Source organism: Triticum urartu, chromosome 6A, assembly GCF_056163025.1.
Source record: "Triticum urartu cultivar PI428250 chromosome 6A, HENAU_Tu73, whole genome shotgun sequence".
NCBI classification, from domain to species: domain Eukaryota; kingdom Viridiplantae; phylum Streptophyta; class Magnoliopsida; order Poales; family Poaceae; genus Triticum; species Triticum urartu.
The window spans coordinates 599,090,610-599,116,306 of NC_141878.1; the positions used below are offsets into that span (position 1 = coordinate 599,090,610).

General features: G+C 45.6%; 1 protein-coding gene and 2 pseudogenes across 1 annotated transcript; 1 reads left to right on the forward strand and 2 right to left on the reverse strand.

Annotated features, from left to right (window-relative positions):
- Window positions 1–5,980: 5,980 nt before the first annotated feature.
- On the forward strand, window positions 5,981–11,224 carry LOC147967045 (uncharacterized; annotated as a pseudogene).
- A 1,703-nt stretch (window positions 11,225–12,927) lies between these two features.
- LOC147967046 (uncharacterized) lies at window positions 12,928–13,732 on the reverse strand (annotated as a pseudogene).
- Window positions 13,733–16,093: 2,361 nt separating this feature from the next.
- Window positions 16,094–24,471, reverse strand: LOC147967047 (uncharacterized). The gene is made up of 3 exons (XM_087527450.1): window positions 23,504–24,471; window positions 16,957–17,510; window positions 16,094–16,852 (listed from the first exon to the last, which is right to left on the reverse strand). Exons 1-3 carry the CDS (start codon window positions 24,417–24,419, stop codon window positions 16,094–16,096), a joined length of 2,229 nt encoding a protein of 742 aa, XP_087383576.1. The 5' UTR covers window positions 24,420–24,471.
- Window positions 24,472–25,697: the final 1,226 nt, after the last annotated feature.

Here is a 25,697-nt window from a genome sequence, read left to right on the forward strand (position 1 = left end):
AAAGGCCGTGACGAGGAGGAGGAGGAGGATCCTTTGGGACGAGGAGGAAGAAACGGATATATTGCTCCATTGCGGGGCAGCAGTTGGTTGCTGCTATAGTGCTACTACATGGGAGTGGGAGGTGGAGGAGGAAGAAGAAGAAGAAAAGGATCTTCCCCTGCCTCCACCTCTAGCAGTCCTATGTGGCACCGTCCCGACCCAACCCGCCATACACACCGCCTGCACTAATCTCCTCCATCCCCAACTGTTTTCTTTCCTTTTTCTGCAGGCGTGCAGCTGACGTGTGGGTCCAGCAATGAGGCAGACACTAGTGCAGAACCGGCCTTTAGTGCCGGTTCGTGACGGCCTTTAGTGCCGGTTCGCCAACAGGCACTAAAGAGTGGGGACTAAAGCCCCACCCCTTTAGTACCGGTTCGTCACGGACCGGCGCTAAAGTGCAAACACGTGGCACGAGCCAGGCCCGGGTGCGCGTAGGGCTTTAGTACCGGTTGGTAACACCAACCGGTACTAAATGTTTGGGTGTTTTTTTTAATTTTTCCTTTAATTTTGTGTTTTCAATTTAATTTAGTGATTGTTTTACATTATAATGATTTGTTAAATCATTAGGTGAAAGTACCGCGGATTAGTTTCGACTGGATGCATTTGGATCTAGCTAGCTAAGTGATCAAGTATATGCCATATCCATATTATACTTGATCACCTAATTAATATGTATGGATATGGCATGCATATATATACTTGACCACTTAGGTAGGATCCATCCAGCTAAAACTAATCTGTGGTTTCTTTCATTAAATGATATAATAACTCATCATCATCATCATATTAACATAAAAGCTCTTGCATCATATCATCAACATGAGTGTATATATATACTCTAGCTAGCTAGCTAAAATCATCGTAGTCGTCATTATCACTATTTAATCATCATAGTCATTACCGCTATCTAATCACCACCAACAATAGCTTAAATAAGAAACATTCACTTGTACCAGAAGCAAAAATATCATCGAGTTCAACATGATTGTCATGATATTATAAGCGTTCATATATAACACCACAAAAGCAAATCACTCTTTGAGATTAAGTTCAGAACGAAGAACACGGACATGAAAGGACAAGTACTAAGAGCAGCGTGAACTAGCTAAATCACTCCTACTAGCTACTCTTTCTCTGGTAAAATAGCATAGAACATGTATAGCTCTCCTGATTCATCATACTGGAGCATGCAGATGAACCTGTCTCCTAATCGTGGGATGCGCTTCTCATTGCTGCCCCCTAGTACTTCTCTGCGATCGTTAAAAAATTTCCTCCAATCTTTCGCTATTAAGCATTCATCGCTTCTAGAAATCCTGAATGCATTCATGTGCAATGCAGGATATCTTGGCCGTAAGCTAACAATTGACATGCGACCTTTAGTCTCGATCCCCTGAGGCACAACTGTCATCGAGAATTCCTGTTAAAGAACATCGTATAGTACTTAATTAATATACTTAGCAATGAAAGTTTAGCAAAAAATTATGTATGCAAAAGATGCACTGAGAACAAATAGTAAAATTCTTACCATCATTCCTAAATAGATGTGACCGTAGTTCAATACCATCACTATTGGTCGCACGTTTTGAGTACTAACATTTCTAAGTGCAGGAAGAAAATTTGTCTTTACAGTATGAAGATCCTCAAGCCATGAAACATAATGACTTATCTCCCCGCAGTTTAGTTCAGCTCCGGGACAGTAGTAGGTCCTGTCTATCAAGCGCCGGACATGTTTGCTTGAATGGAAATAAGCTGTCAATAGAAATTAGTTGTCAATTATTTTTGAATAAGCAATATCAAAGACAAAAATATAGTTGAGAAGAACTCACATAATGGTAGAACAAGAGGCGTCTGCACATCGACCCATATGTCTCTATTACCTTCAATATCATCTTCCAGACGAATATCCAAGTTGATAACCATACCAGGCTCAAATGCATAAGCGTTGCATAGTGCTTGCCAAGTTTTGCATTCAAAATAGGTGTACGTATGTGCATTGTATACTTTGACGTTGAAAGTATAACCATGCTCAGTTTTCAGGTAAACTCTCTTTACCTCCATAGTTTCCATATCATTGAAACCTATCTTATCCAAGACAAAAATTCTTGCATGGCAGGGGATGCGCTAGTAGAATAGTGAAAATTAAAAATTATAAGTCAGGCAAATGAAGCATATATAAGTGATGCTTAATTACTGTATCGAATTCGAAGGTCTCATCCAGCTTGATGCTGAATCGCCTATCATCAACAAGGAAATTTCTGTCGCACTGACCGCGCTGGTCTTCACTGTATTCGCACATAATGAAATTTTTTCCGTCGTCAGACGACATTTCCTATGTTCATATAGGCGAAACATTAAACACTTACTAATTCAATTAATTCAACTACTTCTATTAATTCAACTAAGCATTTACTAAAAATAAACTAGTTATATTAATTCAAATAATCTCATATACCTAAATTTTAATTAGTTCAAATAATCTCATATACCTAAATTTCCTTGCTAAAAATAAACTAGTTCTATTAATTCAACTAGTTCAACTAGGCATTTACTAAAAATAAACTAGTTATATTAATTCAACTAGTTCAACTAAGCATTTACTAAAAATAAACTAGTTATATTAATTCAACTAGTTCAACTAAGCATTTACTAAAAATAAACTAGTTATATTAATTCAACTAGTTCAACTAATCTCATATACCAAGATTTCTTACTAAAAATAAACTAGTTCAAATAAACTCATATACATAAATTTTCTTACTAAAAATAAACTATTTCTAATTCATCTAACATATAACATTTCTAACATTCTAAAAATAAACTAGTTATATTAATTAATTCATCCAAACAATAGAAAACAGAAAATAAGTAATAAAAATTATATGTGTGTGTGTATGTGTGTATGTACATGTGTGTGTACGTGTAGTGTGTGTGTATGTGTGTGTGTACGTACATGTGTGTGCACGTGTAGTGTGTGTGTGTGTGTATGTGTGTGTGCATGTGTGTGTGTGGGTACTACGATTGAGCGGGCGCGTACGGGCGGCGGGGGCGGCGAGGGCGGCAGGGACAGCGACGAGATGGGCGGCGGGGGCAGCTGATTTGTCCATTTTTAATTGGGCTAAATAACCCCCTCCTCCCTAATTAATCCCCCCCTTGATGGGGTGGGCGCCAAGCCTCGTAATAGCCCGTCCATGTAGCAAAGCCGCTAAAATAAAGATAACTGCTCCTATTTTACTTGTAGTAACTTCTTTGCTTTGTGAGGCAAGGCAATAGCTTGCCCAAGAAACCAGTCTAAAAGAAACCCATGTTTTACTTGTACCTATGAATATTATCTGGACAAAAAAAATGAATATTATCTTGAATCAATAAAGTGACAAGATTTCTCAAAAAAACTTAATTCAAGGAGCGATGACAGGTAGGACTGGACGTTCGAGCGAGCTTTTCGGCTCGGCCCGAAGCTCGCTCTAGCTCGGCCTGTTACAGCTCGGCCCGATAGAATAAACGAGCGAGCAGACTTGTGAAATGAGGCCCGATTCCTGACCGAGCCGAGCCGAGTCTCGCCCGGTCCAACTCGGTGACTCGCTCTAGGCCCAGCCCAATTCCCATCAGCCTTCGTTCCATTAGGGCACGAGCGACGCAGAGAAAGCGCAGTCTCTCCTTTCTCTGTTCAGCGCCGCCGCATCCCTCTCCTCGCCGCGCCGCCACATCTCTCTCCTTGCCGCGCCGCAAAAGTGGACCGATGGCGGCGAGCGATGCGGCCATTCCTCACCACCCCGAATGCAGGCGGACGCTCCTCCCCTGGTTTCTCGCTGTACGTGACGAGCAGGTACTCTCTCCTTCCTTCCCATTAGTAACTCGGCGCGCGCACGCTCGGCACTCAGTCACGCGCGCTCCCTTGCACTGGCGCACGGACGGCAGATGACACACATGCTCCCTGCACGGCTGCGCAGGCACGCGATGGATGCATGGATGGATGTAGGGCTTGATGGATGGATGGATCAATGCTTCTGCTTGATTGTATAGAGTGTAGCTGTCGTCCTCCTTGCCGCGCCGGATGCCGCCGTCGTCCTCGCCGCGCCAGACACTGGACGGCTCGCTCTCGGCACCGATGGCGCCGTTCATCCCTCCTATGGTGCCTGGCCAAGCGTCCGCCGCCCGACGCCCGCAAGCACAGGCTTGCACACACATTAGCAGTGCACATGCGAGCTGCTCGAGCTGGACCGAGCCAGAGGCAAAACGAGCCGAGCCTCCAAAAACAGGCTCGTTCAACCAACGAGCCGAGCCGAGCTCGGCTCGCTTTAGGCGAGCCAAAGGCCGGCTCGGACTGAACTCAGCTCGGCTCAGCTCGTGTCCAGCCCTAATGACAGAATAATCTACTTTATAAGTTCCTTACTCTTATTTTTTCCGCGAGGAACTTTCAATCTACTCCCTCTGTAAACAAATATAAGAGTGTTTAGATCACTATTTTAGTGATCTAAATGCTCTTATATTTCTTTATGGAGGGAGTATTTCATCTTTGATCATAGCATTACAACAGAAAAAATTACGGAACGGACAAAGTACTTACCTGATGGCATTCTGGGGCGCGCGGACCATGTGCTTGGTCGGGGTTGACATGACGACGGCCACTTCAACGACGGTGAGAGCGAGGCCGGCGACTCGCGAGAAGATAACCAGGCGTTGGAGCTTTCGGTTAGCCATGTTGTGCTCTGCTTATGCTGCGCCTTGTGTGGAGGGAGGGAGATGTGAGAGAAGCGTGGCTCATCTGTGCTTGCTTTTATATCACTCGGAAGAATCCTGGGTTGGGTCTCCTGGGTGGCAAAGGTGCTTCACCCTTTTCTAAAAGGAACGAAAAGCACAAGACACACGCATTACATATACCATGAGTATGACCAAAGCAAAGACTCAACACACCATAAGTATCTCTCGGAAATTGTGCAGCCCTTCTAGGACGACACGCATTGCGTATATACCATGAGTACGACCATTGAGGGAGTACCATTTTTAAAAGCAATGGTAAATTTTTATGACCTCATCAGACCAACAAGCTACCCAAAACCACCACACTTAGGGCTAGCGTAACAACTTAGTACCAAATTTGAGTCAGGACACAAAAAACCACCGTTTGTGCCTAATGTGTAACACAGAGCACTGACGCCCTGATCTAGCCGCAAAACCGACAGGTGGGTCCTGCCTGTCGGGTTGACGGACGCCGTTAGACGGCGAAACGCCATGTATTAGGTCTAGTATGCCGCCGTTTCGACCCGTCCCCTCCCCCCCCCCCCCCCCCCATTCAGTTTCCACCAGCGCTACCCATGGCGACCGGCTCCGGTGGCGGTGCGAGTTCTTCCGGCCCGAAGCGCTGACGGACGGAATGCTTCGCCATTGGCATGTTCGGCCCCAACCCCAATGGCTTATGCAACCTCGATTCAGAGTCGTCGGCGCTTTAGAAAGCTCTCCCGCCGGCGCCATCATGTGCGAAAGAGGCGGGGAAGGGTGATGCGGAGGCTGCGGCGCAAAGTGCTGCCGAGGCGCCGACAAAACCGTTGAGTACTCTCGTACGCTTGGTCGCCACATAGGTAAATCTCACTCTGGCAAATTCTAGGGTTAGTTTTAGCAATAGTTATTTAATTGTCTCCGGAAATATTTGTCCTACAAATGGTTGTATCTAAACTTATTTAAGTTATAGATACATTCATTTTATCCATTTTTAGGACAAGTATTTCCGAACGGAAGGAGTATGTGATAGAATTAGAGCCAATCTGGGTTTGGGCTGTCTGAAAACCAACCAATTTGAACTGCTCGTTAATCAGAACGTCCCTCCTTGTGCTTATCCTGTAAAGTGGCACTGTTTTGTTTGCCTCCGATATTACCAACTGCAAACAATATATTGGAATCAGATCACATTGGTTAGCTTGGTTCCATTTTCCAACTAGGAACCTTCATGGCCAAACTGAAAAACGTGTACCAGAATTGTGCGCATTGGTTTTGTTCTTTCAGTTTGTATGAAGTACTACTACTACGTTCAGTCCTTCAGGAAGGGTAGCTTTACCGGTGTACGGATTGTTCAATTGACTTCTGCTGATGTGTTTTTCTTTTTTGAGAGAGACTTCTGTTGATGTGTTGAGTGTATTCATAGTACTACTACATTCAGTGAGAATAGTTTTGCAGTATTGTGACTTGCGGAGGCGCTAATTGTTTGTCCTCTGTAATTTTATTTGTATCTTCAGTTGCGAGCATGACAAAGTGGTCAGTGCTGTGGACTGTATCCTGTCCCTGGTTGGTGATAAGAATCCGGAGCACTACTTTGTCGCCACCCAGGATTCTGGTCTCCGGGCAAAGAGTGTTTGACAAAAAACTATCATTTTAGGGGTTTTTGTCTCACAGAACTACCACTTTGAAAATTTTGACCTGAAACTACCGGAAATTTCTTAATTTGTTCCTAAAAACTACCAGTTTCACTTGATGATCGTTTTATATGATTTAAACTGAAAACTGACAAAACTAGCCCACCCGTCAGGGCTAATGTGACTGAAAAGTCAATGCTAGGGGAGACTGGCCCACCCGCAGCCGTCGCCTCGCACCTCCCACCCCCACCCGCGCTGCAGATCGACGCTACCGGACCCGTGCCCTGTCTCGCCGCCGGACCAGTCCCCCCGTCTCGCCGCCAGCGGACTCCCGTGGTCCGACGCCGGCTCCCGCCTCTGTCACGGACGCGCCCAAGGCCCCAAAGAAGCAGGCGCGCCACCGGCCTGTAGCGGACGCGCCCGGACCGGCTGCCAAGGACGCGACTCCGATGACTTGCCGCCGCCGCCCCGTGCCCACACGCGGTAGCTCTCCAGGTGCAGGGGCATGGGCCGCCTCGCGCACCAAGACGAGCGGGCGACGGCGCTAGGCACCAACGACGGGAGGCGGAGATGAGGGGCGACCGAAGGGAACTCCGTCGAGGCGGCGGACGCGAGGCAGCGGATCTGGTCGGCGACGAGCTGCTCAACCTGCTCGCCGCTAGCCCCGACGGACTAGCTTCCGGCAGCAAGGGCTCGCCGCGACGGTGGTCCTGATTCCGGGGGAGGGAGAGCCGGCCTTCGGCGGCAACTAGGACGACGACGACGCGGAGGACGCCTCGCCGGGCAGCAAGGAGCCGGCGACCACAGCGTGCAGCAGGGGCGTCTCCCCGGCGGGCGCATCACTGGAGTTTGACCTCCTTCCCTCCCATGCACAGAAGCTGTTTGTGAAAATGCCAAAGAAAGATAGAGAGAGGAGAAAGAAGAATGACGTGTGGGTCCCACCTGTAATAACGGTCAACTGAATGGTCAACATATTTAAATTGTTTAAACTGTCTATTACCTGAAAGTGGTAGTTTTTAGTCACAAAATTAAGAATTTTTGGTAGTTTTTGACCACATATTAAAAAGTGGTAGTTCTGTGGGACGAGGACCCCAATTGTGGTAGTTTTTTTGTCAAACACTCCCGGGCAAAGCTACGAGAGGTATGAAGATTTGCTATGCTTTTGTACCATTCTACTTTTACCATGTTATCACCTAAATTTTATTTGTGAAAGAAATTGCTCAGGGACGTTAATACAACTGACAAGTATTATATCATCTATTTAACAGAAACAACAGAAAAAGAAATATATTTTGCCATGTTATCTTACGAACTTTTTGTGCAACAATGTGTTGATGCATGTGTTTTCTTGGTTGTAGGTTCCTTGTGTTCCTGTGATATATGGTCTGAAGAACTCTCTGTTTATTGAGCAACCCTCCGTGCAGCAGCGTAAGTTTGCTCAGTTGGATGAGGAGAAGAGTATACATATGGAAAAATCAGAATTTAAGAAGCTACTGAAAGGGTCATCGGAAAGACGTCTGTCGATGGAATCGCCCCCGGAGTAGCTGCAGAGAAAAGCAAATTTAAAAGAAACAGAGCAAATGTTATATTTTCAGCAACTGTTTTTCAGGATATTTCATTGTTAGAGCTCCCGGTTCGGTTTTTTCGTCCGGTTCTTTCGTGAAAAAAAGTTCGTCAAAACCTATCAATATGGGATCTAGCTTTGAAGATCTTGATGCGAGGAATCCAACGATGAAAGCGGTTTGAGATTTGAACGCACGGTTTAAGAGATAAAACATTTTAAATAAACGGATCTACGAAAAAAGGGAAAACTCTCGGGTTGCGACAAGTGGCGCACATGCAGCGCGCCACTTGTCGCAACCTGGGGAGGTTGGAGTGATCTTTGCAACAAGTACTCCTCAACTAGTGATTTCGACGAAATCCCCTCGCGCCTCCTCCACCTCCACTCGACCAGGGGTTTTGTTTACCGCTCGAAATTTCAAGATTTGCCATGGTTACCACATATTTCGGTCACCCTTGGTAAATGGTCATTTGGAGCAAAAGAATCGAATTTTTCGAATCTTATGAATTCAAACGCCCATTGTATAATAAAGTATGACATCACGTCACAGCACTCACGTAGACAACGTTCCACTGAGCTAGTAGCTCTTTTATGATAAATACAAGTTCAGGTGCTATCTATATCTATTTTGAAAGAATTTGAATTCAAAATTGCGTTATAAATTTTGTTGAAAATTCGTTAGAAATGTGCTCGAAATTTCGTGGTAACTGTGGTAACCACGTTTACCTGTCCCCTCAATAAAAATGTCTTATTCCGTAACCAAAACCTTGCACTCGACACGCCGCCGCCCTACCCGAGCCCGCACCCCTCCGCCACCCACCTCGCGGCCTTACCGGCGCGCATCACACGTTTCCTGTCGCTTCCCTTGGGGCACCACCGGAGCTGCCGCGAAGAGGGTGAAGAGGTGGTCGCGGCACTGCAAGGTGGTCAAGTTCTACTCCACATGCTTCGGCTTCCGCGAGGCTTACAAGGTGCTCGTCGACGGCACTTTCGTGCACCACCTCCTCGTCCAACAACTCCTCCCCGCCGACGACGCCCTCCATGAGCTCCTCTACGCCGACCGGGCGCCCCCGCTCTTCACCTCCAAGTGCGTCCAGGTCGAGCTCCGCCGCATCGGCAAGTACCACTCTCAGGCTTTCGAGCCACCCAGCTCCTCGCCACCGCCAGGTCCCCTTCTGATGTTAACTTCTATCCTCCTGTTTTTATTTATTTTATTTACATGCTAGAAAGCTCTGTGAAAAAATGCGTTGGTCATCGATGCAATTTCGAATTGAATGACTTTGTTCTGTCATATTAGTCACCTGATAGAGTCAATTTGGGTTTGGGCTATCTAAAATCCTACCTGCATTGGTAGCTTATATGCAGTTTCGAATTTGGGTGCCGGCTATTTAATCACCTGATGATACAGGATGCAGCCAATTTTGTTCTGGGCTTTCGGGAAACCTAGGTGCAATTTGAATTATGGATTATAACTTTACAATAACATGAGGCCTCACTGTTAGTTTTGTAGTTTGGCACTGGTTACATTAAACCCATGTATAGTATGAAACTTCTTTGCCAACTATGAAATTGTATACTGGATTTTGGATCAGGTTGGTTTTGTTTTATCACTTTGATTGTAGGAATTTCTGGTACTATACTACTGCTACTATATTCAGTCAGGAGAGTCTTACTGTATTGTGACTTGATTAGCTCGAGGAACTGACGATTGCTTTTTTCTGTGGACTTCTGTTGGTGTGTTCAGCTGCGAGCATGAAAAACTGGTCAGTGCAGTGGATTGTATTCTGTCACTGGGAGGTATGACGATTCACTATGCTTTTGTAGCATTGTATCTTTACCATTTTATCACCTGAATTTTATTTCTGAAAAGGTCTGCTCAGGGACATTAAACCAACCGACAACTAGCATATCATCTACTTTGCAGAAACGATAGAACCAATGTATTTTGCCATCTTATGGACTGCTTCTGCAGAACCTGCTCATGCATGTTTTGCTTCGTTGTAGGTTCCTTGTGTTCCTGTGATATATGGTTTGAAGAACTCTCTCTCTATAGAGAAACCCTCTGCAGCAACGTAAGTTTGCTCAGTTGGATGAGGAGAAGCGTATACATATGGAAAAATCAGAATTTAAGAAGCTACTGAAAGCGTCATCAGAAGGAAGGACGTCTGTTGATGGAATTGCGCCTGGAGTTGTGGCAGGGAAAAGCAAGTTCACAAGGAACAGAGCGAAGGTTATATTTACCTCTGCGCTTTTTCAGGATATTCGTCATATGCACAGAGTATATTTGATCCTTATGGTCTAGTGGGCTGTGGGCATCATCAACATTTTAAGTTATGAAATGATGATCTGTGTCCTTCTGCAGGGCCCGAACCCACTGTCCTGCAAGAAAAAGAAGCCAAAACCCGAACCATGAGCAGTTCAAAATGAGGTAATTAATCATCACTACACATCATTCTCGGTTTACATTGGGAGCTGTATGCAATACTCAAAACAGGCAGATTATACGTGTCTTTTTCTCTCTTTCTTTTTGGCGAATAGATTATACGTGTCTAATGCAATGTTATAATAGGAAAACTGGAGTTGGAGAGGCGTGATTCTGGACCATGGTTCAGCCGAACCTATGGTCGACGCCGTACGATTCAACATCCTGCTACATGTGGATCCGCGTCATGCATTGTTTAACATGCAAACAGCTCCCATCATACATTTTTTAATCAATCATGCACGGATCCTTATAAAAAGTGTCCAGAGATCAATGGTGTCGAGCGTAGGTTCGGCTAGGCGTGATTCTGGACCATGGTTCAGCCGAACCTATGATCGACGCCGTACGATTCAACATCCTGCTACATGTGGATCCGCGTCACGCATTGTTTAACATACAAACAGCTCCCATCATGCATTTTTTAATCAATCATGCACGGATCCTTATGAAAAGTGTCCAGAGATCAATGGTGTCGAGCGTAGGTTCGGCTGAACCATGGTTCCGTATAACATTTTCGCTAGAGTTGCCTGACTTATCTTGAGGTGTAGAGCTAAGAGTTAGACGGATAAAAATTAATTTGCCAACTTAATCTTAGATAGACAAAGTATCCCATTGCACATTATTTTTTGCTGTAGCTCCTGATTTTAGTTGTGGATGATACATTGGTACCTGAGAAGATCAAGCACCAATGCATGTCTCTTTAAGGGTCCGAAGACCGACAGCAAGGCATAGCGGAAGAGGGTGAGGAACCGGAAGAGAAGCGGCAAATATATCGATCAAGCACAAACAGCAAGCTGATGGACATATGAAGTTGCAACCAACAACGTCATTGCGCTGATCTGGCCTCAATCCATATTGCACCCCATGCAAAGATTACATGCTAATGTCGTTTCTTCAAATTTCATACCTAATCATGAGTCATTACACTGTAACACTAAAAATTTGTTTGAGATCTGTTTGAACTGGTAAAATTTGTCCTCGTTAGTAATTTGGATATGAGTTCAATCAAATCTCTGCCTTGGTTTAGTGATGAAACCAACCATCACTGGTGGACCTTCCGGTTTGAACTGGTAAAATTAATCCTGATTAGTAGTTTGGATATTTGTGTTGATCGATATGTGGCTTGCATGTAGATGATAATTCAATTTTTTTTGCTTTGTATTTCTAGGGTGAAGCAGCAATTTCAAATAAAAGATATATGTTTTATTTAGTGGTGTGCTTAAAATTATTTGTTCAAATTTATATCAATGTGAAAATTGAATAATGATTGATTTTATCTAGGTACGTGCATACTAGTGTTAGAAAATAAACCACGCGTGTCATGGCTGTGTGTTTAGTGCGGGCGTGTGTGCCCGACTAGTGTGTGCGTGTGTTGCATGCATCAGTGGAATAAGTCTCCAGGTAGTTAGTACGTGCAAGCTAATTGCATGGATGCTTGGCCGGGTCTCGCGGAGGAGCGAGTGGCTCACGACGAGAAGAGGCCGATTCCGGAGGTAGTGCATGCGTGGGGTTATGCATGCGTGGGCGCTGCGTCTTCTGGTGTATAAAGTCAAGATGATGTAGTTCTTTAGTGCTGCCAAATCCAGTGAATAAAGGTTGCCAAGATACAGGCCGGTTCGCCGGCCGCGGCGTTCGTCACCATTGCTCCGAGTTCGTGCTCGAGTTGAGTTTCGTTGTGCATATGGTTTCCGGGTTTGCGCCAACACGTCGTACCCGAGGGAACCATTGCCGGCCAGCCATGGCCACGAGGTTGAAGAGCTGAAGAATACGGCCCCATTCACCCCGCGCCTTCCCAGGCAGCACGCGCGTGCGCCCACACGCCCTTGCACCACGCCCACTCGCTCCGTCGGCAACCGATTGGGGGAACGGACGGGAGCACGGGAGGGCTGGACTGCACCAAATCCGTCGAGCTACAGGGCTGCACCTCCTCTCCATCGACCCCTAGATAGCTTCCCAGCGCTCCAGATCATGTTCCTCTCCGGCTGGAGGAGGAGCAAGGGAGAAGGAGAACAGGAGTAGGAGGCTGGAGCGGTTGCAGGCATGCCGTCAGTCAGCGACGGCGGTGGCGACGATCGGCCAAAGGCCATGGTTGCGCGGCAGAAGGCGGCGGCGGCCATGGGGTGGGGCATGGGGAGGCAATGGCGTGGCGGCCATTTAAGTGTTTTTTTTTTAAAGTGAGTTCGATGATGTGGTGGCTGGCTGGACGCTGACTGGGCTGATGACCAGTCAAAACCGATCAAAAACAGTCAAAAACCAGCCCAGGGTTGGTTTTTGTCTGGTTTTCGAAGTTTGAGGTTGTGAAGTGGACGGTTTTGAAGTTCAGGATTGTATACTAAACTTTGACGGTAGTTCATGGTTGTAATATCGACTTCTCTCTATTTTTTATGTGATTGATCCATGGGAGAACTCCAAAATCTGATACCCGCGACATAGGAGTAAAAAAATTGCTTGAATACGGTTAATTTATACATGTTCTCGGGATATTAGCTATCTAAAATTTGTCAAAATTGATGTAAACAACGACAAGAATTATGGAAGAGAAAGTGTACTATATATCTAAAAAATGGTAGGTGAAATTGGGATTTAAAAGTAGGTACCTTGGCTCTGCTGAACAGCAACATGCAATGCATTTTGTCCGTTTGGTCCAGAGTATGAAAGAACCCCGCCGCTCAACTCGTAGAGTGTTTTTGCGATGATTCCATTTTCCAGTAAGATGGCGAGGTAAAACGGTAAAGTACCTTCTTCAGGAAGAGTGGCCAATTCTGGATCATGGGTCATGAGCAAGTTGACCATATCATTGCTCCCAAAGCGGACGGCCTCGTGCAAGGCTGTCTCTTTGAGCTTGTTTTGTGTTTGCAGCAGCCCTTTACCATTGTTAATGCCCTGACCATCAGCAAGATCAATGAAACGAGACATCATTGGGAGGTTCCCCGCCCGTGCAGCACAGTGCAGGGGCGTATCTCCCTGGCTGTTTTGCACGAAGAGGAGGCTGGGTGCCTTGCCGTAGACGAGATTAGCTTTGTTCAGTAAGTCCTCAGAGTCGCCATGGCTAGCGGCGACCACATGGAGAAGAGTGCCACCTTCAACTGTAACCGCGTACAGAGAAGGTGGCTGCCTCGCCGAGCTTCCGATGGTGTAGGCCGCTGGCTTCCCGTCGAGGAATGATTCCAGATCGTGGGAAGAGCCAGAGCAGGCCAGTGCTAGCAGCCCGGCGTCCATCTTGGGCTCCATGGTAGTCGCTGGTGGAGGAGCAGTATTTGCCGCAACGGGCGAGCTCGGGGCTGCCAGCCCATTGCTGGACGCCATTGAGCACTAACACGAACGAGGTGGAAGAGGGAATGAGAGACGATCAACTGGGGCTGGCTGGACTGCAAATGTACGCATGTAGTGGTAGCTGCTTAGAGGAGTGTGCGTCCAAGCTGTGCCTGGAGATGAGTATATGTAGAACGACGAGAGCAAGCAAGGAATGCAGAGGGGAGGGATGGGTGAGCTGAGCAGGAGACGACCGTGGCGACTTGGGGCCAAGGCCGTGTCATCACCAATAAAATAGCCCTTCTCCCTCCTACTTTACATAAACCTTTCACAGGACCTTGTTTTAGAAATAACTCTTTCCTTGCTCACGAGCTCTTGTTTTTCACCTGGTGTATGGAAATCCTGTCGCTTTTGTTTCATGCCCTTGCCCCTGCGTATCACTCCTTGCAGCCTGCCTCCTAGGAAGATTGGTGGAACTTAATGCTCAAATGGATTATATGGTAGAGATGCTTCCGGTTCTGGTTAAATTCATTTGTGTTTTTAGATTAGAAAAAGGACAAAAAAGATTGTGTTAGACCTGCTTCTGGTTAAATTTGTTTGTGTTATCAGATTTGAAAGACAAAAGTATTATGGTGTTATAGATGCTTCTGGTTAAAGTTTTCTAATGTTTCCTGATTTGTTTCGCTGACCATAAATATGTCTTTTCTAGATATAGTTTACCACATCCGAAACTATTTGTAGGGTACCAACCAACCCTGGTTCATGACAACTGCACTTGCTTCGTAGCGGAGCATAGACGTAGATTCGCTAATTATCACTCAATAATAACCAAACCCTTATTTTCTCCCTCTTCTTTTTGTGTGAGTTGTTTAGACTCTTAGTTTGTTAGTGTTAGTTAAAACTAAACCTATAGTTGAAACAAATGTACCATTTTACTAAATGTTATCAAAGTTTGTTTATTTTTATTTTTCAATCAGTTCTGATTTTCTCCCATAATTATTCTAGCTTATACTTCCTCCGTTCCTAAATGTAAGTCTTTGTAGAGGTTTCACTATTAACCACATGCGGATGTATATAGATGCATTTTAGAGTGTAGATTCACCCATTTTGCTCCGTATGTAGTTCATATTGGAATCTTTACAAAGACTTATATTTAAGAATGGAGTACATGCCAGTGAATGAAGTCACGGAAGTTCTTTTATCTTATCACATTTTGGTAGCCTGGTGTTCTTCTTGCACCTTGCATGTTATGTTCTTTTAGTGGGAGGGTGAGGGAATTTTCTTCTCCTGTTATAACGCACGAGCAACTTTCCTAGTTGATAGAAAAGGAGCTGAGAACCCAGTAGCTGATAACTTGTCTAGGCTTGAAAATGTGTTTGATGACCCACTACCTATTAATGATAGTTTTCCTGATGAGCAGTTGGCTGTAATAAATGTTGCTAATAGTACTCCTTGGTATGCTGACTATGCTAATTACATTGTTGCTAAATATTTACCACCTAGCTTTACTTACAAACAAAAGAAAAAATTCTTCTATGATTTAAGACATTACTTTTGGGATGACCCACATCTTTATAAAGAAGGAGTAGATGGTATTATTAGACGTTATGTACCTGAGCATGAACAGGGACAAATCCGACAGAAATGTCACTCCGAACCATATGGAGTGCATCATGCTGGAGATAGAACTGCTCATAAGGTATTGTAATCTGGATTTTATTGGCCTACTCTCTTCAAGGATGCTCGTAAGTATGTCTCATCTTGTGATGAATGCCAAAAGAATAGGTAATATTGGTAAGGTCAAGAAATGCCTATGAATTATTCACTTGTTGTTAAACCATTTGATGTTTGGGGATTTGATTACATGGGACCTTTTCCTTCCTCTAATGGGTATACACATATTTTGGTTGCTGTTGATTATGTTTCTAAATGGGTAGAAACTATTCCAACTAGTAGTGCTGATCACAACACATCTATTAAAATGCTTAAGGAAGTTATTTTCCCAACGTTTGGAGTCCCTAGATATTTAATGACTGATGGTGGTTCACACTTTATTCATGGTGCTTTCCATAAGATGCTTGCTAAGTATGATGTTAACCATAGAATTGCGTCACCCTATCATCCTCACACTACTAGGGAAAAGTCTATACACAGAATCTTACCAGCAGCGCGTTTTAAAATAAGGCGCTGCTGCTATAACAAAATGCAGCTGCAGGTGGATACAGTAAGCATTTTTTTTACAGTAGCACTGGTACAAGCAAATTCACTCTTGAACAAAGAAATGTTTAATTTAACAGAACATTCAGACAATTCATTGAAGTTCCTCAAGAAACATAGTTACTCCTTTGTCGAAAAGAGCCACATTCCAAACGATGGTACTGCCCGGATCCATGTAATACGCCATTTTGGCCCTCTTCAAGCTAGCTGTGTCGGTGGTTGTGCTGCTGGTTCCCCTTTGCCACGGGTGTGACTTAATGCAGTCAAACAAAAGATGACTGCTATGGGCCAAAGTTGAAATATAATAGTGGCCACGAATGTGAATGCTGCCAATGGGAATGTCCAGACTATCCCGTGAAATATCCCTTTTCTCCTACAGAATGGTGCTCCTAGAATAGAATTCTTGATTGCTATTTCCAAATTACGATAAAGCAATGCCAGAGAACTTAAGACACAGACTATGACGGCTGTCTTATGAGCAACGGGAGCTAACATTGTATAGCTACCAAGTGCAAAAGCAGCCACCAAACAAGTAATCGAAACTGACATGAAAATGAAGGCCATGGTTATATGCATTTCCCGGCTCCGAGGGTTGTGTATGGGAGATCCAGAAGACATAAGAGCAATTGTAGCTATCATGGAAGAAGCAAAGGCAAGTGCATTGGCTTGCACGAATGCACCAAAAGCATAACTTCCCGAAAGTGTTGGTGTGCCTCCATTATTGTGGTCATCAGCTCTATAACCTCCGGGCATGGCGAAACTTGCACCAAATGTTACAGTTGCAATTAGTACAGAGCCAATACATAGATTTTGTGTCCCCTCTTTCACTTGATCCAGTTGACGTATTCCACCATTTCTTGACTGGATAATATTGTTCTCTTCAAAGTAATCCTGGCGATAAACACCCCGTTTGGCACCAGCAAGTACGAGTGTGTCGTATATTTTCACTTCACTGTTCTACAAAATCAAAACAAATTAAAGTTGAACCACATAATCCTTAATTGTTATCATTCATCTCAAAGCCTTTGCTTAAAAATGAAGTGAACTTGCGTGTACTTTACCTGGTTATAATACCATAATCCGTTAGAAATATTGTGATTGCGATGTGCTATATCTAGCGGGGTCTCCTCTTTTTCATTTGTTAAATTTAAGTCTACTTGTCTATTCCCGAATAGAGCATCAAACATTGTAAGCCTCTTGGTCTGGACAGCTAGGTGCATGGCCGTGTTTCCTTTGTTGTCTTGCATATTCAAAATCCATAATAATAATCGGTTGCTGCAAGCAGAACGGACTGTCCACATTTCCCCCTTTTCAACTGCGACATGCAGAAATGTCCTCCCCCAAGCATCACGCAAACCAGCACAATTGGGTGACTCCTTAACAAAATCACTGATGGCAAGTGTTGCACCTACGGATGCAGCGACATGTATGGGGAATGACCCGCTGTTGTCCGTTTGATACAATGCATCTGGATTGACCTGCAGTAGAAGCAAACTAATGGCTCGTAGGTCACTTTGAGACAGTACAGATGCAACTAAGTGAAGAGGTGTACTTCCCTTATCATCTTGTTGTGTTGTAAGGTTGTTGTTCCATCCTAACACCATCTCTGTAAGACCTACAAGTGGCTTCTATCAGTTAAACTAATCAATATGAGAGAAACAGAAACAGAAGCAACTGTAGAGAACTGAGATGAGGTTGGGATGCATCACATGTATTCATCCACAAGGGGTCATAAATATATAGATTACATCAGTGAGAGGAGAGGGAGATACACACGCAGCACTAACAGAATACAACAGGTGATCCTAGATCGATGGGAGGTTGCGCTGCATGCGCCATGCAATGGCGGCAGGATAAGCCATGCATGACTGGCTCAAGTCGGTTGAGCGGGAGACCAGCACCAGTAGTCTAACAGCCCCCCGCAGTCTCATCGTGGGATGATCGAACGTTGAGACTGGACCTGAACTGGCAGTAGGCAGTCCCTTGGTGAAGATATCTGCATACTGAGAAGAAGTAGGAACATGCAACACGCGCACCTCGCCCAAAGAAACCTTGTCACGGACGAAATGTATGTCGATCTCGATGTGTTTCATCCGTCGATGCTGCACGGGGTTAGCCGACATATAAACCGCAGAGACATTATCACAGTAGACCACAGTAGACTTGGCGATGGGTTGATGAAGCTCTCCCAATAACTGCCGCAACCAAGCCGTCTCAGCGACGACGTGGGCAACGGCCCGGTACTCCGCCTCAGCGCTGGACTTGGAAACAGTAAGTTGTCGCTTCGACGACCAAGATATCAAATTATCCCCGAGAAAAATGCAAAACCCAGAGGTAGAACGTCGAGTGTCGGGGCAGCCGGCCCAGTCTGCGTCGGAGTAGGCGAGAAGAGTGGTGGGTGATGATGGATAGATATGTAAGCCATAGTCTAGGGTGCCTTTGAGATAACGTACGATGCGCTTGACAAGGTTGTAGTGAGAGGTGCGAGGAGCGTGCATGAAGAGACAGGCCTGTTGAACAGCGTAGGACAAGTCGGGACGGGTGATCGTCACCAGTAGTCTAACAGCAACTAAAAGTATCGCCTCTATGCCTGCCCAGTTCTATGTCATGTGAGTGCTCTGCCTACACAATTTTTTTTCAGGAAAGGGAGAAAATGCTCGAAAATTTTACAGTCATAATTTGTCCATCCTGCAATACGAGGGTATATTAATTCAACCTGTAAGCTAAATTATATACCTTTTACTTAGCTATGAATTCCAATTGATTCATGAAGAAATATCAATATAATATGGAAGTGTTGAGAGGGCAGAAACACTGCTCACCAGGTCAAGTTTGTCTTATATGGTTTGGAATAACCGTTATAGTTCTTGGTCGAGTTAAAACTTAAAGTCGCAAGGGCTAGGCTTTACATCATAGAAAGCAAACACCTGACGTTTTGTCTTCAAGACATGTGTGACAAAAGTGTTATGTACTTGCCTACGTTTATAAAATTGTCATTTTATGACCCATGTTTCCTAAAAGCTGAACAAAATTTTGCAGCAAATGATAATGTGCTACTCACATCTCTTCATAGTCAGAAGGCAGCTGTCACCACGTACCTATGGGATGCAGCCACATGTATCGGAATTTAAACTCTCGTGAGCTGCGGTCAGTTACAGGACTGACATGAACGGTGCTACCCAAATTTTCATTCTGGCTGTTGTGACAGAAAATATATGGATCTGTTCGAAGTGCAGGCGAATCCTTAGTCAAATTCTAGCTATCATCGGAACTTGATCGCATGGCCCCCCTTTTATCTTCAACCACCAGTCCTACTACCCAGCCCACCGAATGCGTCACCTACATGGCCGACGATACTCCGCTCGAGCAACTCCAACGCGCCAGCCCATTCTGACGCGCTTCCGCTTTTCGTTCACCGTGCAACCCATTCCCGGCCCAATTTGGGCCTCTTTTGCGTCGGTGCGGACACGAAATGGATGCGCGCGACGCCCGCCTACTCTTCCCCTGGCCCGCCAGTTGGCGGCACAGCCACCCCGCTCACGCTCCCGACCGCTCGCCATGGATGATGTGCTGATCCTCGATACCGCCGCTGGCCTCGCATCCATCGCCTCCGTCACCTCCGCCAAAGGAAAGCCCTGTGCCGCTCGCAAGACGGCTATGCCGACCAAGACGAAGCCGTCGACGGACGAGCAGTGGGTTGTGCAGTCGGCCAAGAGGAAGGTCCGGAGGCACGCGCAAGAACGCAAGCTCGAAGTCGTGTCCGCCGCTGCACAACAAGAGGAAAACATTGCCTGAGTCGCTGCGGCAACGAGGGAGACCCTACTCTACCTAGGGTTAAACCCAGGCCAGCACGGGCTCATCGCCTCCGCCGTGGCCGCGGCCAGCATGGGCTCATCGGCCTTTCCTCGTGTGCCAATGCCAGAGTTGCCGCGCACATCTCCCAAGCCACCGATTCCTGGCTTCCATCCCTACCCGCAAGCCTCCCGTTTCACCGGGGAATGCTCACTGGAGGTGAGCGTGGTGGCACCAGCCACACCCGCGCCCATGGCCATCGACCTCAATGCCACACCTGCGACCGGTGGATCATCCACCGGGGCCAGAGGAAATGCCCGTGGGAGATCCTAGGCGACACGCATCCCGACGGCCACAACCCGTTCGACAGAATGCCAGCCACAAACGACGAGACGGCTAACTCCATCGTCGAGAACATCATTTTTGATGGCGGTGTGGGTGCCGCTGCCTTCGATCACGATGAGACCCAAAGCCAAGACGGCCAAGGCCCCTTCATGGCCGACACCTTTGATCAAGGTCATGGTGGCATGGCCGACCCCTTCATGCAAGGCCAAGATGGCATGGGAGCACCTTCCCGCTTGACCACGAAATCCCGGAGGACTACGGCCTAGAAGAAGAACATGAAGTGGACATCGACAAGGAGCCTTTGTTCGAAGATGAGCTCTCCACCGAAGCCAATGCGAACATGAAGTGCCAAAGGAAGCGGACGAAGGCATACACAAAGGATGAGGACACGCTCCTTTATGAATGTTGGAGGGACATTGGACAAGACCTCAAGGTCGGCGCCGAGAAAAAAGGCATCAACCTTTTGGCTACGTGTTCATCACGAATTTCATGAACACAAGCAGTTCACGCAGTACCGAATGGAGAGCAAGCGTGGGCGGGTGTACCTCTCGAAGCGTTGGAGGGTGATACAACAAGAGTGCAACAAGTTTTGTGCCACCCTTGAGAACATCGAGGGATGTCTCATGTGCTTGCATGCTATTCATTAGTAGGCATTCCAAGCTTTGGAGGCATTCAAGGCCCAACATGAAAACAAGTCCTTCAACCTCACCCATTGTTTGACGGTCATCAACGGGGACGAGAAGTTCAAGGCGCAGTATGCCGCCATCAAGGCGCGTGGAGTGGAGGAAGCCGTCGAGGACCATGGTGAGGGAGAGAGGCTGCGGCGCAAGGGAAGACCAACTCCAAGAAAGAGAACAAGCGCGATGCGGCGTCGATTGCATTGCATGCAACTTTGGAAGGCATTATGACACAAGGGAGGAGAAGCGGCGGCAAGAAAAAGAAGAGCAAATGGCCTTCATGGAGATCCAGAGGAGGAGGCTTGAGCTCGATGCGGAGAAGCAAGCGAATAAGCTTGAGATGGAGGCGGAGAAGCAAAGAAGATGCTTGAGATCGAGGCCGCCAATGCCAAGACCAAGGCAAAAGAAATGGCGTCAGCTTGCAAGATGACGAGGGTGGAGATCACGAAGGTGGACTTGAGCACGGTTTCCCCGAGGAAGAGGCCTTGGTTCGAGGCGGCATGGTTGAAGTCCCACCCCTTTTTGTGTGCTGGTAAGCGCGCCAACATGAACTGTGTGGTGTTTTTTTGGAGGCTGACATTGCGTCGGCATGAACTATGGGCGATGCATGGCCGCTGGCATGATCTGTGGCCACGAGCCTTTTTAAAATCGTGTGGGGACGAAGAATTGGCTCTGCGCGTTGGGTGCACGGCCGATCCAAACGCAGAAGAGGGTGGACAAGCCGACCCAAACGAACAAAAAGCAGACAAAGGGTATGTCCATTTGGGTCGGCGCGTTGGAGTTGCTCTAACTGCCATAACAACTGGTCATGCTGCGGCCCTGGCCATTCCTATAAGTCCCACCCGACCAAGTCCATCCCACCATATTATCTTTTCCTTTTTCTTTTCTTTTTGTAAAGTGAGTTCACCCTGATTTCAGTAATGAAAATGAAGCCACCTATAGGTTGTGGTAAAAAGACCGAGTGAAAGAAGATCAATATTCTTCAAACAAGTCCCACTGATAAAATACCCGAACACAATAAAACACTAACAATCATAACCCAGGTATATGCTAAACAGTACATATCTCACAAAAACCACTAGATAGAAAAACAGTATGTTAAGCCGAGATTTACAAGGTAAAAAATAGCGTGCTGTACAAAATAGCGTTGCTCCTTAAATTAGGCTATCATCGTGCTATAGCATGCTATTAACAGGACATTGTATACTACTTTATTTAGCGAGACAATTTTCTATATAGCGCGCTATTTTTTCAGGGAACTTTCATGGTACCCTGGTACTCCCTAATCAGAGGCAGGAGCAGGGGCGGAGCCAGCGTAATGGCGTTGGGTTCAGTTGAACCCAACGACTTTTCCTGGCCGGGTATATGTACACATATACGTACTTGCATGAACCCAGTGAAAAATAGGGCTTGAACCCATCAAACTTACAATGCAACGCAAGAAGCCCAAAAGCCCGTAAAGTGAACTCCATCTGTGCCAGCCTGCCAGGCAAGTTCGTGGCTTCGTGACCCTTCTAGGTATTCCTATTTTCCTGTAGACATGTACGCGTACACAGGCAGCCGCCAGCAGCACGACCTTTCGCCGTTCGCTTGGTCGACTCTCTCCCAATCTCCTCCATGAGCCGGCGACGAGCCCCGCCGACAAGGGTGGGTCTGGGCGGCAACCTTGCCGCCTAATATAAACCAAAAATTCAAGATACCGAGTCGCATCGTCAGATCTCCTCTCCATTAAACATGGTGTACTTTTCTAATTGTTATTTCCCGTATTTTGATTGATCTAGGCCATAAGATAGTATTTTTCAGATATAAACTGATCACTAGATTGAGGTCATCCATTAGAGGTAGGCAAAGTGCACCAAATACGACTCCAAGTAGTCTTCTGAGGCATTCTATACAAAGAGGAATTAATTAAGACAAGTTGCCTTATGATCTGATTTATAGGAAAATAAAATTGAGTACACGAGAAATTCTAAGGAACTAGATAAGATACATTTATAACTATATAAGGGGCTTCAAATGTTACCGCTTAATTTGGATTATCCAGAAAGAGAAATTGGAGATACTAAACTTAGATTTAGTCCAAACTAATGATGCGGACAAATAAGATATTACTTTTCCTCTGGGCTATTAACTTCTAAAGCTAGTAATAATACTGTTTGTTGTCACAACATCTGTGGATGGATGCTTTTCAGCTACGAATGTTGTGATGAAAAAAATTGCACAATAAAATTGATGATTGGCTCATCAATGATTGTTTAATTTGCTATGCGGAGAAAGATATGTTTTCTGCCACTAGTAATGATCTGGTGTTTGATCCTTTTAAGTAGATGAAAATCAAAAGCGGACACTCTAAAATTTGAGTGACTTTACAACTTCTTTCGCTTGATGATACTTGTTTTTAAACTTCTCAAACTAACTTATCATTTTTTAATGTTTTTAGGAGGATGAGAAGCTACAACCAGAGCTGCAAACTATTTTTGGTATTACTCTATTTATAATATGTAAGGAACTCAATTTATAATTTCATCCAACAGGTATGTCTTGCACTTCAGCTTTCAATGTAACCCAATTTGTGATAAGTAATAGCATATGTATTTTATTTTTAGTGCTATACTCTTGCTTAAACTTGTTTAAAATTAGACTTTACACTTAATTATAGCATACCAAATCTTTATAATGAGTTAATGAGTGAACCCAATGACAAAAAATTCTGGCTCCGCCCCTGGGCAGGAGTATCACTCAGTGATTTACACTATGGAAAAAATATGCGGGATTTAAACATTGAAAAGTGTACCTTTGCCTCGGAGAACAGCAGCATGCAATGCATTTTGTGCATCTGGTCCAGAGTATGAAAGGTTCCTGTCATTACTGCCGCTTTTCCCGCCGCTTAACTCGTAGAGTGTTTCCGCGATGATTATATTTTCCAGTAAGATGGCTAGGTACAACGGAGAAGTACCAGTTTTCGGAAGACCTGCCAATTCTGGATCCTCCTTCTTGAGCAATTCGACTATATCATTGTTCCCACTGCGGACCGCCTCGTGCAAGACTGTCCATTTACTCTTGTTTTCCGTCTCTAGCAGTGCCTTCACTCTGCTTGTATCTTGATCCTTGCTAGCCAGATCAATGAGAAAATGCACCATTTCGAATTTCGCCGCCCGTGCAGCACAGTGCAAGGGCGTGTCATCATTGTTGTTTTGCGCGAACAGGAGACTTACTGCCTTCTTGCGTATGGAGCCATCTTCCTCCAAGTTCTCACCATTACTGTTGGTGGCCATCACATGGAGAAAAGTGTCACCGTCCATGGTGACCCCGTCCAAGAAAGACTCCCTGAGATGAGCTTCTTCGTCACCAAAAGCAGGCTGCATAGCCGAGCTTCCGATGGCCCCGTCGCTGGAGGTTTGACGGTCTTCTCTGTTGAGAAATGATTGCAGTTTCTTCCATGAGCCAGAGCAGGCCACTGCTAGCAGCCTGTAATCCATGACCGGTGAGCGAGGCTTGGGCGGCTTAGGAGTCTGGTTGCATGAGGCCATCACGACTACCATGGTGGAAGGATCCTCCTTGCTCAACACATCCTTCAACTGCTGGCAATGGTCATGGCCTATGGCCACAATCATCTGTGCTTCTGTGGTCACCAGTGGAGGAGGAGCATTCCTCACAACGGGTGAGTTACGATCTTCCTCCCTGGTGCTCGATGCCATCGCCAACACCATAGAGGTGCAAATTAATTTGGTGGGGCGATGGGATTCAGAGTCGGTGGATTTGTTTGAGGCAAGAATGGTACGGGGCTAAGCTTGAGAAAATAGCACAATGGGTGTTCATCCCGCGATCAAATAAGAGGATAAATAGGGATTACAATCAGAATTTTGATTAGAGGTAGGATTAAAAAATGTCAACAGGACAATAAGTTAAACCGAAGGACACCGGACACGACACGACGCTAACGCACGAGTTGTCGCGATGTCTAAACATTAGATAAAGAAGAACGGCCGGCTGCTGGTCTCGTTCTTGGCTGCCTCAGAAGCCACTCACCCACTCTCTTCCAAGCAAAAAAAATGGCATACCCAACGACTTGACCTTTACCTACCCACCTGAGGCCAAAATTGGTTTCAAGATGCAGTTGTCATAGTATGGACGTACTCCGAAGCGATTATTGATGAACCGCGAAGGTTGCGTGACCACTTTCCTTAAAAATTGCAAACGGCACCGGCCTGCTGACTAATCTTCCCACTCTCTTCCAAACTTGTCTCTGGATTTGGCCTGTTGTGTTGGTTAGAATAGTAACCAAATTGTAAACTAACGTGTTAGTAATGTTGATCATGCATCTTCAGTCGCTAGAGGATTGTAGCAGGAGTTCTTTTGACGAAGTAACACTAGTAATTTGTTTGAGGCTGTTTGGACTGTAAAATTTGTCCTGGCTAGTAATTTATATGAGTTTCATCATATAAATTTTCCTTATGAAGAAATCAACCATCTGATTCCTACATACTGGCAGGTCGGTTTCAACTTTCAGGTCTCTACATTCCGCTTGGCATGACAGAGTGCATTGCCACTGTACAGGTGCGACGAGCCTGCATAACCAAAATGTCATTTCTTTACAAATAGAGAAATATATATTCATAATACGGATCAATTCATAACAGAAAAGAACATAACTCCTCCTGTTAGCTTATTAGAGTCATAGATATCATCTGGACAATACAAAGTGCGATTGTAGGCAAATACAATAAGCATTAACTCTTGAACAAAGAAGGTCTAATCACAGCAGCACAAGCACATTAACTGCTCAACAAACATACTTCTGATGACAGCAGAGTCTAAATCTCCAACGATATTGTGAGAACAGCCACGGTTACAAGAGATGGTAATGATCCATATATGGCAACGGATCGGGCTTTCCCCCTCGGCCAACATCGACGATCTTTGGGACTGATGTCTCCCTTCTGAGCTGGATGCGGCAATCTGGCACTCCATCCTCCTCATTATTCTAT